Source organism: Sinocyclocheilus anshuiensis, unplaced genomic scaffold, assembly GCF_001515605.1.
Source record: "Sinocyclocheilus anshuiensis isolate Anshui unplaced genomic scaffold, SAMN03320099.WGS_v1.1 scaffold107, whole genome shotgun sequence".
In the NCBI taxonomy this organism is placed as follows: domain Eukaryota; kingdom Metazoa; phylum Chordata; class Actinopteri; order Cypriniformes; family Cyprinidae; genus Sinocyclocheilus; species Sinocyclocheilus anshuiensis.
Window position 1 is genome coordinate 1,242,044 of NW_015549584.1, and position 18,758 is coordinate 1,260,801.

The window sequence follows — 18,758 nt, forward strand, 5'->3', positions numbered from 1 at the left end:
TATATAGTTGCTTTAATATTATAAATGCACTCATTCGAGCAACATTGTTATACAGCATGTTAAATATGAATTGGCTAATTTTATCCTCTCGTGAGCATTTTCCGTATTTTGGCATTACTTGCTGATTTAGAGATCTCCACAAAAAAAATAAAGTCTACGAATCCTACTATTATAACGCACTTTTTAATATTCATGCGACGAGCCAACGTTATAGGGGCGGTTACAAAAAACGTCATCATGTAATTAATATTCCTCGCCAAAGGATGTCAGTATGATGTTATTAATATTAATGAGCTAGGCCTTCGCCATAGTAGAACTAGTGCCCATCCCACTCTCGCATGCGTATGTGTTGTTTACAGGAATGTCACGTATTCCTCGTACTAAAAACACACAGTAAATGCACTGGCATGCAAAAGGTAAACCGATTTTTAGTTGTTTAATTTGTTGTTGGTCAATTGTGCAGTGGTTGGTTGTTTGTCCTGTAAACTTGAAGTAAACGCATTCGCGCTTTTGTGGACAAGGCTTTTAAAGTAAATTGAATCTCTGATATACGCGTTCAGGTGGTAACACATATTACATATGCCTACATACTCTGTTCATGACTGTGCTATATAATAATCTCTTCTGGTAAACAAACGTTTTAAAGCAGAACTATGTAACTTTTTCTGTGTTCACAATTTGCAAAATGTATACAATGAGCGAGTACATCATGAATTCATCTTCCAAACCGCTTTTTTTGTCTTATTCCGAATCACTACGGTACACTTATAATAAGTACTTATATTTGGACTATTGTAGCCTGGTCGGGTCGTCACCGCTGCGGAGTAACACATACCTGCGTGAATCGCCATAGATATAAACTTAGAGAAGTAGCTCCGGTTGGAATATTCTTCCGCGGGATGTGGGCAGTTCTGTTTATTAACCGCTAGAGTGCCAAAAGTGACATAGTGCTGCTTTAAACGTTGTTTCCACTGTGGATTGGTGGCGCTCTCTAGTGGCTGAAGAACTCTACAAAGTACTTTGTACTTGAGCTATGACCTGCATGCATGTGGAGGGGAAGACATTTCATATAAAATGTGACTTATGACGTGCATGTCAGCATTGATCAGATTTATTTTTCACCTGAGTCATGTACATTACACTGTTTGCTTTTTCCCTTTAGTGTTATGGAGGATTCAGTGGAGGTCATCCTTCAGCATAAAAGTTGCAAGCTCTCTGATCATACTCAGGAAAAGCCACTTGTCACAGCAGCATCTGGCGCTTTGCTTGTGGGAGTTTATGGCCTCTGGTCATTATTTGCACTTCCTGGTTTTCGGAAAGTACCCATATGTCTCAAGGTACTGGAAGTCATATACGATATATTGGCAGCTATTTATAGCTTTGCTCAGCTATTCGTTCAATACCCTGGTGATCCCTTTAAATGGCAATGATCTGCACTTTACCATGTTTAGATTTATAGTCCTACAGAGAGAAAGTCAATCAATCAATCAATTAATCACTGATGTAAGTGAAATTAATATTGCCCAGGTGCCTTATTTGCCCTCCTGTAGAACACAGACACAGAATGTAATGAAACTCCTGCATGGGAGAGCAGGGTGTCTGGCAGATCTGGGATCTGGTGATGGGCGACTGGTGAGTTTTTAACATTGACAATGTTAAATGATAATGAACTGAATATATGACATGTATTTCCAAATACTGTGCTTACTACCAATCATTCTGCATAATACCAATGCATATATTTTAATCCTAAACCTAACATGGACATCTAACAAAAATCCTAATAATGTATATAGTATTTAACATTTTTGAATCTCAAGTCTCAAGTCTGCTTTATTGTCAATTCTTCCACATGTACAGCACATACACACAGAGAATTGAAATTGCGTTACTCTCAGACCCTTGGTGCATACAATGTTTCCGTGAACACAAAAACACAACAGTAAATCTCTAAGTGATATAACAGATTTACAGATGAAGTTTTGTGCTTCTAAGCACTTTCTGTTTCAGATGCTTCTGATGGCTTTCTGCAGATGACTACTTTCTCACCACAATACATGGTGAGATGCTTAGCAGTTGAGTGGGAGATAATATATGGGAAATGTAAAACAAAAGAAAAATATTGGCAAACAGGCTATTTATAATTTTGCATGACTTCGCTGTTAGATGTTGTTCATTTTTAAGCTCTTGGGGCTTGGCTTTCTAAAATGAAATGACTAATCTGTGGGTTATTTATACAGTCATTTTTCACCAAGATAATGGCCACTGGGCAGCCTACCTGGGGCTGCCTCTTTTGTGTTCAAAAATAGATCTCATTAACTCTCAAATTTGGATGGAAAAATGTTTTTCCTCTGTACACATATATAATAGAAAGAATCATTGGTCTTACAGTTAAAAATATTCTTCTTGGTTTCTTTTATACATGGAAAGCAAACAATATGAGCCACAGGCAGTCTGCTTTATGTCCAGTTATAACTGACATAAATATCACAGACCCTGGTTCTCAAATAGGTTTGGCCTGGATGTGTTTTGTAGGTATTTACTGCCACTGTAGAGGGTTTCCAGTGCACTGGCTTTGAAATTAATTCTATCCTAACTGGATATGCCAGAGTCAAAGCAAAGTGGAAGGGAATACCATCCAGCACTGCGACTTTTATAAACCAGGACTTTTGGAAGGTAAGGTAAAGGTGTTAAAGGTGAAGTGTGTAATTCGGCACTCATTGGAATTATAAAAATAATGGTTTTCAGACAGATTTTCAGCTTCTCTTCCATTGGCCAGTAAAATAAATAGCTCCGCCCCCAACTAATTCCATTGGTTAGGTAAATGTTGGCATGTATGGATACTAAAACAAACATTAAAGGGGGCATTAAAGCAATGTGCACAAGCACCAGGTGGGAGTTCACACTAACAATTGCCTCAATAATATCTTGTTTTTATTTATCTTTCGTCAATTTATTGTACTTATATCAACACTCCAAATTTCTGTTAATAATATAGTTGATGATCATAACAGTCAATAACCATGTCAGCTTGACCGCTTAATGTTATGTGTTTTCTGTTATAAAATTATTTTTAGCCTTAAACTGTGTTTTTTAAAAAAGTATTTATTTTACTTCAGCGTTTATTTGTATTCCTCAAGTACCTTTTTATTCATCCTTAAAATATACTAATTGCATTTAATTTGTATTTAATTATTCAATTATAATAATGATTAAAGTACACATACAATATTATAATATTTGTTATACAATACATTTATATATACATACTGGTAATATTTGGGCCTTTGCATCAAAACGGTTGAGAAGCACTGCTGTAGGTCAACAGTTTCAGCACAACACCTGTACTAGTTCTACAACTGTGTGGAAAAACACCTATTGAAAACGTACACATATACCATGTGCATATTTTATTTCTGATTTAATTTCACATGTCCAAGTGTTGATGATTCAGTTTTTATCACTTCCTTCCACAGACCGATTTGTCCAAATATAACAATGTGACTGTTTTCTTGGCACCCGGAGTGGTAAGTATGCACAGATGTCCTTTCTCCATTTAGACTGAGCTGAGTATTAAGATAGTATCTTTAGAAATCAGCGCAACAACAAATTACATCATCTAGATATATTCTTAATAGTGCTATGATTTACTCTGAAGAATATATTAGGCTAGGCTACTGTGGAGAATTTACGTAATTTTAAACTATATGTTGTACAAGATGTCATGCTTCTTAATGCAAAACACTAATGCAGAAAATACCTGTCTGTCTTGCCAATAATTACCTTGGTCAATACAATGTGCTTTGTGGTCTACAGATGGAGGTGTTGGGTAGGAAACTGGAGAAGGAGTTACCAGATGAGGCTCGTGTGATTGCCTGTCGCTTCCCATTTCCTGACTGGACTCCCACAGCCACTGAGGGTGAAGGACTAGACCAGACTTGGGCATATGATATGAATGCTATACGGAAGCTTTCAACACAAGCTACCATGAGATGAAAAAGTATCTTCCCTTGTGTCAAAAAGCTTTCTGTTTTGGGTGTTAGCACTGCCTGAAAGGTACCAGTCACTTTTAGAAGCCATATGCACGCATGATAAAGCATAGAATAATTACTTATTTTTAATGTCTCCTTTTCTGTTACTGCAGGTAGGTTTGATGACATGTTGTTTGTCTGTGTTGTGAAATTCTAAACTAAACTGTGAAATAAAGAACCAAAATTACTCTGCTGCCAACAAACTGCTCATGACCTTGGTCTTTTAATATCTCCTAGAATAGCAAAGCCCAAAAAATGATGAAGATAACATGGCTCTCTATTACATGTGGGTCAGCTTTGCATTATACTTCCCACAAATTAAGAAAAAATATATATATTTTTTAAATTAATTTCATTTTATTGTAATAAATGTATATACAGTATTTTTTTTATGTGTGGGTAACAGGGTTGAATGGTTGAGCTTAATGAATGCAGTCAAAACAAAATTTTAATACATATTAAGGAAAAAGAATGACATTTTTCTTGTTTTCCTGTTATGCATATGCTCTCGTTATTACTTGGGTGTCACATTTGACATTTTTAAACGATATTAAACTTTTAAGTAAAAGGTTTGCACAAAAAAATATGCAGTTAACTATGTATTGATGAGTAAAATTAAATAATAAATAATAGTACTTAAAGCTACTTTGATCTTAACGAAAATTAACATCAAAATTATAACATTCTTGTATGATTTTAATTATTACATAGTCGAGAAGCTCAAGACCTGATGTTGGACAGGCCAAAATACCCATTTAAAGGGGGAATACTGATATTTGAAATGTTTTAAGCTATGCTATTTGAATTTTATTTTAGGTAATAGTTAATCTAGCATGTTTAGTAGTTATTATATAAAAAAAAAAAAAAAGTATAATAATGCTTTAAAAATGGAACATGCAAATTTTTGTTTGTCACTTTGGCCACATGGTGATGCTCTGACACTCTTCCGTGAATCAGACGGTTTCAAACGTACAGATGTCTTTACCATCGTTTATTTAGTCTATTGAACCACGATAAATTGGCAACATCCGTAAACTGGCAATATCTCGCTTATTTCTCAAATGTTGTAGATATATTAGCCTGCCTTTGACCGACATACAAGCTGTGTTCATCGCTATGCGAGAGATTGCCGTGTGGATATGGATCATTGCTCAGATAGACCTGATTTTATGCGATAATCTTTGCCTAGTAGGTGTCTATAAAGTGTCTAGGATGTTTTAATAATGGATACAGTGAGGTAGTTCACAGATGACAGAGCTAATACGCCAGATCTCACACGCCATATAGGGTCTTCCCGTCTCGTGACGCAGTTAGTCTAGAGCAGAGGCGCGCGGCGCTGCGGTATAAAAGCGAGGAGACACACCGGTCCAGCAGCACTGTGACAGCACACACAGTAACACACAGAGCCATGGAGACACTGACGAATACCTCTTACCCAACTATAACGACACACAACGAAAAGATGTGTGAGCTCAATAAAATAAGTGAGCAAGGATGGAAAAAGCCAGAGGATAACAGTCGGACCGGAACAGAGTATTCCAGAATTATTACAGACCCCAATACTGGGAAATGTTACTGCCGGGGAAAAGTTCTAGGAAAGGTAATGGACTCCATGTTAATGCTGATATTGTTTAAAATATTTTTATTTATTAAAAAGTATTTTATTATTTGATGTGAAAATTATTATTCTGTTAGAAAAAGTATTGCTATTAATTGTGTTTGTGCATGATTGCATTACTTTTGTCTAATGTGTCTTATCTGTCTGTCTATGTATGCATTGGTTATGATTACATTGCTTCTTGAAAATCTCTTTATCTTGGTTAACATTATACTTATCTTATACTTTCTCTATGTCATAGGGAGGCTTTGCAAAGTGCTATGAAATGACCGACCTGTCTTCAGGTAAAGTCTATGCAGCCAAAATCATCCCGCATTCACGTGTGTCAAAGCCGCACCAGAGAGAGAAGGTAGGATAGACACATGGTGTAGGCTATATACATTGCACTGCACAAACGATTGATCAAAACCCTCACACTTATGTTCTGTATTCTGTTGTTTCAGATAAACCGAGAGATTGACCTGCACAGAGCTCTCAGCCACAAACACATAGTGCATTTCTACCACCACTTTGAAGACAAAGACAACATCTATATTCTGTTGGAGTACTGCAGTAGAAGAGTAAGTTTAAAAGTCTAAGTGTATTAATGTGTAATATGTAATGCAAATGACTGTGTGCCCCCTGACTGACTCCTGGTAATCTTTTTTAGTCACTAGCCCATATACTGAAGGCACGTAAAGTCCTAACAGAACCTGAAGTGAGGTATTACTTGAAACAGACAGTGTCCGCTTTAAAATACCTTCACGATTTAGAGATCCTGCATCGTGATTTGAAACTAGGTATGTATGCATATACTCACTGTACGTGCATTATGTTTATTAACATTCCATCAGTATATAAGTAGTTAAAAATCTTCCGTTTTATCATTCAAAGGCAACCTGTTTGTGAATGACTCAATGGAGCTGAAAGTGGGAGATTTTGGGCTGGCTGCCAAACTGGAGCCAGTCAGCAACAGACGCAAAACGATCTGTGGTACACCCAACTACCTGTCCCCGGAAGTGCTGAACAAACAGGGCCACGGCTGGGAGTCTGACGTGTGGGCTTTGGGCTGCGTCATGTAAGTTTGTCACCCTCAGATTTGAGGGTTTCCTCTATACTCTATATTTATAAATTGCTCGTTGTGAATAGGCAATGATTGCCGATTCATACTCGCTCTATCAATGAATGTCTACTTTTCCATTCTAGTTGTGTATGCCATTGTATTCGGTGATTATGCTTCAGCTCTAATGCTTGAATGACATATTAGCAGCATGTGGTTTACAGTTTGTCACCAGTGATGACCTATTTTGGGATCATTTACTCAACCTCATGTCATTTCTAACCTAAATGACCTTCTTTCATCCAATGAACACAAACAAAATTAGTTTTTGAAGAACGTGCTGGTTGCTCTTGTCAAAATAATGAATGTAATGCTGTCTGTCAAGCTCTAAAAAAAGTTCCATAAAAGTGGTCTTGCACTATATTTCAAGTTGTGTTTTACATTGTTGTTCACTCAATTGTGAGCTATTAAATAGTGAACTTAGTTAATACTTAATACTTAATTATTTTTAAGATAATTTGATGGTTCTTTTTTGCATTCTTATTGAAACTTGACAGCAGTCTGCAGACACCAGTCTACATTCATGTTCATTATATTAAAGACGCGGATAAGGATAGCCTGAACATTCCTAAAAAAATGGACAAAGAACATGAGATTGAGTAAACTACTATTTTGTTTTTGGTGGAACTATTCCTTTAAGAGCCACTTATTAATGACACATTTCACATCTTCCTCTTCAGGTACACCATGCTTCTGGGTAAACCTCCATTCGAGACCACTAACCTGAAGGAGACATACCGCTGTATCCGAGAGGCCCGTTACACCATCCCGGCCTCGCTCTCTCTCCCCGCCAAACAGCTAATTTCCGGCATGCTTGCACAGAACCCTGTGGACCGCCCGCACCTGGATGACATAATTCGGCATGAATTTTTCACCCAGGTAAGTTTATTTGTTGCACCGCAGTAGATTCAGTATATCCAGCCAAGCAGTTGGACTTTTTCGTCAATGTTTGTGTCATGATTTCGCCACAGGGCTTCATGCCAGAAACTCTGCCCGTCAGCTGCTGCCATTCTGCCCCAGACTTCCACATTTCCAGTCCAGCCAAGAGCTTCTTCAAAAAGGCAGCTGCTGCTCTCTTCGGTGGCAAGAAGGACAAAGCCAAGTACTATGAAAATATAAGTAAGTTCTCGCTTTAGTTAACTAGTGCTCTACTCATTTCAGATGACCCCATGAATAACTGTTTTTCTTCCGACAGATCGCTTAGCCAAAGAAGAGGAAGACATATTCAAGCTCCGTCAAGATTTCAGAAAGACTGCCATCAGTAATCAGATTACTACACACTCATCTGAGGTGAGCATTGTTCCCTTTATAGTAGGCTATAATAAGGAATTCATCGCCAACTCTGAGCTATTAATGAAGGTTAAGTGTTAGGTCATTCATGACACACATATGCTGCGATTTTTCCTCTTTAGGAAGGAGGAAATCCGTCAGCACCTACAAGAAAGCCTGTTACCCAGGCAACTGCTGGAAGGCCGCAGACAAGAGATACCATTCACTTGATTGTTAGAGGCAGCTTGGGCAGCTGCAGCAGCAGCAGTGAATGTAAGTGTGTGTTATACGTGTGTGTGTGTGTGTGTGTTTCACCTGTTCGGTCTGACTCCAGCTCAGTAGTTTCACAAGCTGACGCAATGTATCCCGCTGTCTCTCCGTAGGTCTTGAAGACAGCACCACTGGCACTGTGGCAGAGGCTGTTATTAGTGTTCTGAGAGGCTGTCTTGAACACATGCCTAAAGGTGAATAAGACCTATTACACTTTACACTTCACACCCAGGGTTTTCTATACCGAATCCATTCTATAGAGTAAAGAAACTATACGATCTTTGCATTTAACAGTGCCCTTTTTCCCACAGCGGACAGCCTTCCCAGAGGAAATGGTTGTAATAGCTTGAAGTGGGTGACTAAGTGGGTTGACTACTCCAACAAATATGGCTTTGGCTATCAGCTGTCTGACAATACAGTGGGCGTCCTTTTCAACAACGGAATGCACATGAGTCTCCTCTCTGACAAGAAGTAGGTGCTTCAAGTTGACTGTTTGCTAACTCAGTTCCGCTCTTTTTAAAAAATGTATCAAAAGTTTAACCCCAAACAAATGTTTATATGTAATTCCAATTTTATTATATTTTTGAAGTAGGCAATTGTTACACAACACATATTCATTAAGCAGTTGCTAATCATGAAATTAGTACCAGTATTCAAATTCTGGACTATAATTGGTTTTATATTTGACTTTTTATACATTTTTAAATTATGTACTATATTTTATCAGAGTGAATTAAAAATAAATGCTACTAGTGAATTTAGACATTACAACATTATAATGTTCAGTGTGAAAATTTTGACCATTTTTAAAGATTACATATAATAGTAACTTGTTAAATTATTAGTGTTTTAAGGACTAATTGTAAATGAGTAAATGACAAATGTAGTCTAAATGAAAAATATGAGAAATTGGTATCCACAACTAAATATCCAATATCATCCGAGATGCACTACCATTCAAAAGTTTGGGGTCAGTAAGATTGTTTTTAAAGAAATTAAACCTTTTAGAAATGCATATAATCTTTTAATGCACTAATCTGATCAAAAGTGGCAATGAAGACTTATATTTATCTATTCATCAAAGAATCCTGAAAAAGAAAAATCAGACTTCAGAAAAAAATGAAGCAACTGTTTTCAAAATGAAAGATTGTTATAATGGCTGATGAAAATTCAGCTTTGCCATCATAGGAATAAATTAAATTTTTTAATATATTACAATATTTCACAATGTCATCGGTTTTTTACTGTATTTTTGATCAAATAAATGTAGCCTTGATGAGAATAAGAGATGTTTTTAAAAATCTGACTGACATTTGAACTATAGTGTACATATGTACAATATGCCCAACATTAGTCCTTATGATTCCCATCCCTAGTTTTCTAGCGTAGCTTCTAGATGATCTTCAGAAAGAAAGAAAAAAATGCACCAATAACCTAGAAATGTCAGTTGAATGACAAATGGCATTACATATGAAATATTATAAAAGAGCAAGCATTAGTCATAGACCTCATATATATGTAAGGCTGCAGAAACAAACCGTGAGCACTGTGTTGCATTGACTGTGTAGTTGATAAATCGATGTTGTCTTTGTTTTTTATAGGACTGTTCACCAGTATGCTGCCCTCAGCCAGAGGTCTGTTTTCTCTGTTATTGAGGTTCCTGAGTATGCTGTGGCCCAGGTCACCATCCTCAAGTACTTTGCCCACTACATGGAGGAGAATTTGATGGATGTGAGTGTGCTCTTAGTTTCAACCCTTATGTTTGTATTCAGTTTTAAAATCGTTACAGGTCTAGAAGTCAAAGACTTAATATTCTGGTCTAGACTTCAGGTTGTACAAGACGTTGTTGTGTTAATATATTGTTTATCCTTGTTTTTCATGCAGGGAGGGGATATGATAAGTGAACAAGATGCCCAGAAGACCAGAATATATCTTCTGCAGTGGCTGAAATCAGACAGAGCTTTATTGATGCTTTTCAACGATGGCACATTCCAGGTAAATTCTTTATTAATTACAAAGCAGCTCTTAAACTGATAGTTCACCAAACATTCTGTCATCTCAGAACATGTATAACTTACTGTCATCTCTGAAGTATAAACTGAGATGTTAAGATAGATGTTTATGTTGGTCACTTCCATAAAATGAAAGGGACTTGTGAAAAGAGACAAAAAGCATCATAACATTTAGCTTTTTTTGTCATTGTTGGAGCTTGGCAGACCCAATGGTAACCATTCACTTTCATTGTATGGAAAAGACATCTTTTTTTGGTCTATGAAAGACAGAAATTACAGAACTTTCATTTTTGTGAGACCTGTTCCTTTAATGCAGCAGTTGGTAGAACTATTCCTCATGTAAAAAGCTATAGTCTAGTGCTCTCTACGCCCATCAGACCCCTGGGTAGTTATCAGTCAGGTCTGTCTTTGTTCAGATAAAAAGCTGTGTATACTATAGCACTGTGGGAAGAAGAAGGTCACAAACCCTGCTGTAATAACATCCTGCATCCTCTGAGAGTGTTTCACGTCTGTTCTAGAATAACAAAACCTTTTTCTTCATCTTCCAACAGGTGAACTTCTACCACGACCACACCAAGCTCATCCTGTGCACACAGCAGGACGAATATCTGCTGACGTACATCAACGAAGAGCGAACCTCCACCACCTTCCAACTGAGCACGCTGCTCAGCGCGGGCTGCACTGCGGACCTACGGAGACGTCTGGAGTATGCCTTGAACATGCTGCTGCAGAGATGCAACTGAGACTGACAGATGAGGAGAACAGTTGGCCACTGACTCAGCAAGATCTGATGACTTCTTTCGGTGCAAGGGCACAGAGGAGGGCTTGTTGAACAGGATGTCCACTGGATGTGAACCGGATGGAGCTATGGAAAGGTTTATACCCAAGACAGACTCTGTACATTTACAAATGCTGAAATTCAGAGACTGGAGTGAAGAGGAATTATGTGATCAAAAACATTATAGAGAGGAAAGAAAATCTGGGCTGGGACCAGGCAACGTTTGACAAGAAACAGACTTCTTGTGTGTATGTGTGGTAAAATGTTGATGGATCGCACATGCATGTCCTAATCTGCAAACATAATTATTGTTTGTTTCTTGTTTTTTTCCTCTGTCCTTACCAAATATTTATTGTGTACATAATTCCTTATTTATTTATTTAATGAATGAATAAAATCCCAAAATTCTAACAACATTTGACCAATGAATATTTCTTTTATACTATATACTAGTATTGTCTTTTTTCTAAATATACGGAATATATATGTGTGTGTGTGTGTGTGTGTGTGTGTGTGTATATACACACAATATATGTGCATTGCCATATGTGATTATCATATGTGACCCTGGACCACAAAACCAGTCATAAGGGTAAATTTTTTGAAATTGAGATTTATACATCATCTGAAAGCTGTGTCAAGCTTCCCATTGATGTATGGTGTGTTAGGATAGGACAATATTTGGCCGAGATACATCTATTTGAAAATCTGGAATCTGAGGGTGCAAAAAAATCTAAATACTGAGAAAATCGCCTTTAAAGTTGTCCAAACGAAGTTCTTTGCAATGCAAATTACCAATCAAAAATTAAGTTTTGATATATTTACAGTAGGAAATTTACAAAATATTTTCATGGAACATGATCTTTACTTAATATCCTAATGATTTTTGGCATAAAAGAAAAATCGATAATTTTGACCCATACAATGTTTTTTTGGCTATTGCTAAAAATATACCCCAGCGACTAAGACTGGTTTTGTGGTCCGGACTCCAGGGTCATATTAGATTTAGGAGGGGAGGGTTGGTACTCAAGTGGGTGTGGTCAAGTTGAGTGGCACATGTAGACATCCAATACTAGAACAAATACATTATACGCCACTAAAATAAGTGTCACATTGGCTTCACTTAGTCGGAAAATAAGCATGGGTTCTGACTGCTGGGACTTTTGAGGTAAACCAGTTTTTTTATTATTTATAAAACTAAGTGCAAAATGAAAAAGAACTCATGACTCGTAAGTAACCATGTCAACATACACGCAGGGTCAAGGTGTACAAAGCAACACCAAGATGTTGTGGAATTTATTTAGCTAACAAAGCAATACTGAATTTGTAAAACTGAAACGATAGCAGTTTGTCTTTAGTAGCGTGTATTGACTCAATTCAGTACACAAAATATGGCATATATAAAGCAGAAATAGTAAGAATTGTATGCTATTCCGAATTTAGGTTGAATGACACACAAGCGGTTTACTTTTGTGCGTAACCGCGTGCTCTGTAATAAATAGTTTTTGTGCTCATGGACCTGAAAGCGCGCGTCTTGCTGTTAGGAACATACTATTAGGGGAATTGTAAATGCTTTTGTTCAGAATGTTTACAGTGTGATATTAATTAGTGAATGTAAAAAGACGGGACACAATTCTAATGTAAAATACATCTCTGCAGGTCTTTCAATTGAGATGCAGCCGACTGTCGACAAGGTAACATAAATAACTCACTGCTTGTCTTAATTACTTTACTAACTTTAATAATCTCTCTGAAGATGTACACACACACACACACACACACACACACACACACACACATAAAGGAAGTGAATTCAATTAACTGCTGGCTATCAACTTGTATTCTGAATTTTTATGTAGCTAATTGAAAAGTACATGAAGACTATTGTCCATTGTTTCATTGTTTCCATTGTTTTAATTTATTATGTATTCATAATTTTCAATTTGCAGTAGTATTTAATATTGCAGATAGCTTGTTCAATTGCTTTAAGTAACACAATCAGACAGTTTACAGAGTGACAAAGAGGGCAAGGCCCATCATCAAAAAGCCTATGTAAAGTTACTTAAGCATATGATAAACAACTATGATGTCAACTTTCTAGAATCTGGATAGTCATCAGATGGATAATAGGAGAAGGAAACATTACACTATTATTTGGGAAGGGAACAAGTCAAAGGAGTGACACATACGTGTAGCATTACATCTCAAATAAACTACTTCCATCTTACAATTAAAGGAAACTTTTGAGGCAAACTCCCAGGAAACGATTTACGAATATTACTGGCACATCGTATTATGTAAGTGGAATATATTTAGCACCTTTTATCTTGGGATCAAAAACCCCACAATCAAGCAATTGTCTGAAAGACAACCCAAAAGCTCACTATGTTTTGATGCCAGTGTTCCTTGAATTTTTGTAAAACCATTTGACAGGTTATCTTGAAAGAGAATGAATTAGCTATTAAAGCTAAATTTAAATTTAAAACTAAACAAATTATTAAAATAGGCTAAATCTAAGTGTTTTCTAAGTGTTTGTCCTCACCATACTCCCAGTGGGTGTTTGTACAAAATTAAATACAGTACAAGAATAGTGGAATTATTGTTCACTGCATCTCTCAATAGTAGCACACTGACATAATCAGAATTCTAGAAATCTTTTATGAAGTTATTTAGGAAAGAATTACTTGTCACCATGCTGTTTTAAAAGACATCGTGTTACTCCCTGACCTTTGAAAAAAATACATCTGGCAGACTTTTAACAAGCCAAATCTTCAGCAAGGATGACTCAAATACTCCTTTAGAAAATGATCTGCCAACTCTGCAGCCAAGCAAACGTCTCCATGGATGTTGATGTGTGCGTGTGTATGCATATGTGTTCCAGTGTTTGTTCTCGCATGTGTTTATGCATATGTGCATGTGTGCGACGCACCTTCTGAAGTAATGTCACAAAGCTGTGCTGGTTGCGCACGTGTTGCGCTGATGTGTGGGCTTCACAGATTCATTGCAGGCTTGAGAATCAGATGAAACGTTTGTTTAGTTCAAGCGCTATATCATTTCCCAAACTGATCCATCCCTCAGATTTCACATTTGACCCTGTAAGGGTGGAATACATCTTGAAAGGAAAGCAGAAGGGGAAATAAATCAATAATCAGAAAAGTTCAGGCATTTGAACTTCAACCGAAAATAATTTTCATAAGCCCACACTGTGAGTTTGCTTAGGGAGAAATACAATGTGGTTGGAAGTTAAAGAAAGAGTTAACGGTGTATGGCGGGTACATTGAAGCGATCTGATGTAGGAAGATGAAACATTTTCAAATGAATTTGGACAAGGCTTTGCAATCACTCGAGTAATCAAATCCACAGCCTACCTGACATTTCGATCAAAGGAAAATGCTCTCAGATACCAGGGAAAGAGGTTTGTACCAACAGTGCTGTGAAACTCAAAAAGGGATGTTTCACATTGCTTCCTTGCCTTCAGTCTTGGGAGAAGAATTCCTTTGGGCCCAAAATCACATGTATTCCATGTGGAACCAACCCAATTGGCAACATTGTCTTACTATGAATAACTTTCTTGTTTCTGAAAATGCCAAAGCTTCCCACATACACACGCACAGTGGCTTCCCATTTGCCTTACAAGCCCAATCTAGTTGCTGACGTCAGAAATCATATCTTGAACAGAACAAAGTAACTTATTTATAAAATGGAGCACCGTTTTTATATCATTCCTTTTTCAACACATTGTCAGAGATGTTCAATGCAAGGCATGTCTGAACAGTTTTTGAAATGGTAAAACATGATGTCACGTCTCACTTTAGCCTGTAAACTGATGAATAAGGTCTCACTGTTAAAGCTGAGCCTTGCAAAAAAAAAAAGTACTGTGGTACAGTAATGGTATCAGATGGTGACGGTCCATATACAATGTCACTGACTGATTAGCAAGTTTGGAGTCGGTAAGATTTTTTAAAACATTTTTGAAAGATGTCTCTGCTCACCAAGGATAAATGTATTTGATAATACTGTAAAAACATTAATATTGTGAGATATTATTACAATTTAAAACAACTGGTAGTTTTAATGTATTTTAAAATGTCCTGTGATGGCAAAGCTGAATTTTCAGCAGCCATTATTCCAATCTTCAGTGTCACATGATCCCTCAGAAATCATTCTGATATGGCGATTTGGTGTTCAATAAACATTTCTTATTAACTGTTGAAAACAGTTTTATAAATATTTATATAAATATTATAAATACTTGAAAATATATATATAAAAAAAATAGGAACCTTAAAAAACATTAAAGCTAACTGTCTACTGTCAATATTATATATCCTTACTGAATAAAAGTATTTACAAAAAAATCTTACTCCAAACATTTGAACAGTAGTGTACAAAAATAATATGGTATTGCAAATGTATCGTGGGGGGGGAAAGTATAATGATGGTGATGCCATGGTACATTAATGCATACCTACTAAGTGACTACCATATTATTTAGTACCAAGGTACTTTAAAGCAGTGGTTACCAACACTGGTCCTGGAGGCACCCCAACACTGCACATTTAGCATGTCTCCTTTCTCTGACACACCAATTTCAGGTCTTGGAGTCTCTACTAATGAGCTAATGATCTGAATCAGGTGTGTTTGATTAAGGAGACATGCAATACATGCAGTGTTGGGGTGCCTCCAGGACCAGGGTTGGGAACCACTGCTTTAAAGAATACCATGATGGTACCGTGCTACATGTACAAAAAACAGTATTACCATGGCACCATGTCTGAAAACACATGGTATGTTTTTTGCTAGTGAAACTGGCACTAAACAATCTTCCAATTATTTTTCTTCTATTCTAGTTTTCTCAGCATTAAAAATACCTGAGATTTCCAAATCCCAGAGGCATGTTGACTTTCTGAACCATATGAGTTCCAAGAAATACCATTTCAAATGTTATCAGTGAACAGAGTTTAATGTGTGTCTGTTTTTGTCAGGGCTTTGGGGAAAAGCAATCCCCCTTAGGCCACAAGTGGTCTGAATGCATCTCAGAGGATTGCCATTTAATTACCAGAGAAGGTTCAGTGGTTGCTTACAGGAGAAAAGCTGCCACAAAATGACTATCACATACCACAAAAATGGGATGGCATCATGCTGCATATGGGCATGTGTGCTGATAACAGAGAAATGCAATTTGTTTGCACAATGATGCATAGTTTAATCTGAAACACTTTCTTAATGTTTTTGCTTCTGAAATGGGTTGTTCTTTTGAGAGTTAGGAATGGTTACACAGGACTGATCTTAGTTCTGAGCAACAAATTTGCTCTTGTTGTCAAACTATGTGTTAGCTTACAGAAGAAAATTCCTAACGACACATGCCAGCTCAGATAAAATTCTCACTGAAATACCGGAAAACATGCCTAATGTGAAGAATTTGTGCTCAGCTGCTCTCTTCTTAGGCCTGGATACACCCAAGACAAACATGCTAGTTGGGAAGTTTCTGTCAACAGTGGCAGAACTAACAATATTGGTGTGTATTTATTCTGTGAAATCCTGGACATGCATCCTAGTGGATATCCCATGTTTTGTCAATCGGATGAAAGAACAATACTGTGTGTGTGTGTGTGTGTGGCAAGGAAGTTGTCATTAGTACATTTAGTTTCACCGCAATTTTGTATGGATTTGTTATCAACATGCATGAAGCAACTGGTATTCAAATTTCCCAATTTTACTGACATTTTGCTTTTGTTTCTCATTAGGTTTCACATTTTGTCCTGAGGGGGAAGTTTCTCATTACTGAAAGGTAGGTTGAGGGCACACTGACAGCTCGAATTTCGAATTCGAATCTCCTGCTGGCGATCTGCAGGGCTGATGCTCTGTAATTGAGCACAGATGATGCTCAGCCCACTCAGTGATTTGTGGACAACACAGTGCCCCTGGCAGGTTTGTGAAGCTTTTGAAGCTGTGACCTTTTGTTGCCCATGAATGACCCCAAATCTGGCCAATATTAATAGAAAACTGGACTTTGAAAAATGAAATGCTTATTATGCATCATTGCTTATAGCACATCGCTTTTACCTTGACGCAAGGGTGTGTGTGTGTGTGTGTGATTCATGCAGAGCTCTGTCTGTGGGCAGAAATTGATCATGTCTGCTTGAGCTTTAACGGAGGCAGACAGAATCCTGGATCTTCCTCATTAAGGTCTGAGAAGGATGTGTCAGGAACAGACATGTTCAAGCACCCCCTCAAATGACACACAACCCAAACAGCAGCTGAAACGCTGAAAAATCACCGGGAGTCGTTGTGCCGTGTCAGTGTGTCACATCTGGTTTGCGAGCTCAGAGACTGTGGCCAGAGGCTTTATCTTTCAATAAACTGATGTTCTATCAGCCGTGCTTATGAAATACTCTATGGCTGGCACTATGGCATGCCAGCCCAGGTGCTTGGAAACTGTGAAAAAAACAAACATACAGCACCGGGAGCAGGTTCAGCAGCTTTATATACTTCATAAACCTTATGTAAATAGTGAGACACTTGTGTAAGCACATTTATGAAACATTTATCTTCTCTGCGTTTGGAGGGTTCAAGCAGTGGCTACACTCTTAGCATATATGGTTCGTTTGGCTTGGCTAACAAACCTAAACAAAGCGAATTCTGAATCTAGTTCAGGAAGTCAAAGGATGTTAACTTGTAACAGTGAAGAGCTACACTTCCTCTCACAAAATGGCATTCATAGCGACAATATCCTTCAATTGTGTTTGTTAATGAGATTATATTGTATATGCCATTACCTTTGCAACCATAGTTTTCAACAAAATAGTTACTGTTGTTGATATTTCTGTAAAACTTTGGAAACTGCTTTGCATTTGTCAAATTATGTGGCTTGGCAACCACATAACAATGCTCTAAAAACCACTCAGGGGTGCGTTTCCCATACAATAACATAACTCATTGCTTAACCACCATAGTATTATGCATTGTTTCAGAAACTAACCTGCTAGTCACAAATGTTTCCTGAACATGGTCGCACATCCATCATTTGAACCACATTGGTTCAACAATATAGGACGGTCATTAATGACGTCATGCGTGGTTGGTGAAGTAATAACTTATACTAATTAAGTGATTCAAGTTCTCAAAGATACTGCTGTGATGAACACGGCACATGATGACTACTGTTTTTTGTTCCTTGTCCTTTGGCCTTATTTGATGTTTGATCCATCGGTTTCACTTTACGTCCTACTACAGGCTTCCCTTACGTAATTATGCACATGCACACCCTTCAAAAATGGCACTTCAACGGTGCTACGCAGCAACATGTTAAAAAACCCCAACTCAAAACCTTTACAATCACATACAGTAGAAATGTGCTAGGAACCACTCTGGCCAGCTGGTAAGAGCTGCGCAGATAAACCTCACTTGCCTGATCTCAACTGTGTGGCGCACTATTCACTTCAACATGTCAAAAGCAGTTTGGAAACCTTTGCAACCACATAGCAATGTGCTAAAAACCACTCTGAATAACTCAGTCGATAGTGCGCGTTTTGAGATCAGGGAAGTGAGGTTTACCTGCGCAGCTCTTACCAGCTTAAAAAATAAAGGTGCTTCACGATGCCATTGAAGAACCTTTTTGTCTAAATGGTTCCATAAAGAACCTTTAACATCTGAAGAACCTTTCTGTTTCACAAAAGGT

At 37.4% G+C, this 18,758-nt stretch overlaps 2 protein-coding genes across 3 annotated transcripts; both read left to right on the top strand.

Moving 5' to 3' along the window:
- Nucleotides 1–332: 332 nt before the first annotated feature.
- Nucleotides 333–4,225, top strand: LOC107657868 (protein FAM173B). 2 transcript variants are annotated; one of them, XM_016446142.1, is made up of 6 exons: nt 333–416; nt 1,163–1,337; nt 1,551–1,632; nt 2,536–2,676; nt 3,477–3,527; nt 3,817–4,225. In XM_016446142.1, exons 1-6 carry the CDS (start codon nt 398–400, stop codon nt 3,994–3,996), a joined length of 648 nt encoding a protein of 215 aa, XP_016301628.1. In that variant the 5' UTR covers nt 333–397; the 3' UTR covers nt 3,997–4,225. The 2 variants fall into 2 exon arrangements, with proteins under 2 accessions (XP_016301628.1, XP_016301627.1); XM_016446141.1 differs by having other exon boundaries at nt 342–416; nt 1,528–1,632.
- Nucleotides 4,226–4,965: 740 nt separating this feature from the next.
- Nucleotides 4,966–11,472, top strand: LOC107657898 (serine/threonine-protein kinase PLK2-like). Its single transcript, XM_016446194.1, has 14 exons — nt 4,966–5,631; nt 5,891–5,998; nt 6,093–6,209; nt 6,299–6,428; nt 6,523–6,706; nt 7,429–7,627; nt 7,720–7,867; nt 7,944–8,038; nt 8,161–8,290; nt 8,401–8,481; nt 8,599–8,758; nt 9,889–10,018; nt 10,172–10,282; nt 10,851–11,472. The coding sequence occupies exons 1-14, from the start codon at nt 5,440–5,442 to the stop codon at nt 11,040–11,042; spliced, it is 1,977 nt and encodes a 658-aa protein (XP_016301680.1). The 5' UTR covers nt 4,966–5,439; the 3' UTR covers nt 11,043–11,472.
- The last annotated feature ends 7,286 nt before the right edge of the window (nt 11,473–18,758 follow it).

Coding starts and splice junctions, on each gene's coding strand:
- LOC107657898 (XM_016446194.1), top strand. CDS start 5,440: ATGGAGACACTGACGAATACCTCTTACCCAACTATAACGACACACAAC. Junction 8,039..8,160: donor TTACTACACACTCATCTGAG/GTGAGCATTGTT, acceptor TTTCCTCTTTAG/GAAGGAGGAAATCCGTCAGC. Junction 10,019..10,171: donor TGGAGGAGAATTTGATGGAT/GTGAGTGTGCTC, acceptor TTTTTCATGCAG/GGAGGGGATATGATAAGTGA.
- LOC107657868 (XM_016446142.1), top strand. Junction 1,338..1,550: donor AAGTACCCATATGTCTCAAG/GTACTGGAAGTC, acceptor GCCCTCCTGTAG/AACACAGACACAGAATGTAA. Junction 2,677..3,476: donor TAAACCAGGACTTTTGGAAG/GTAAGGTAAAGG, acceptor TTCCTTCCACAG/ACCGATTTGTCCAAATATAA.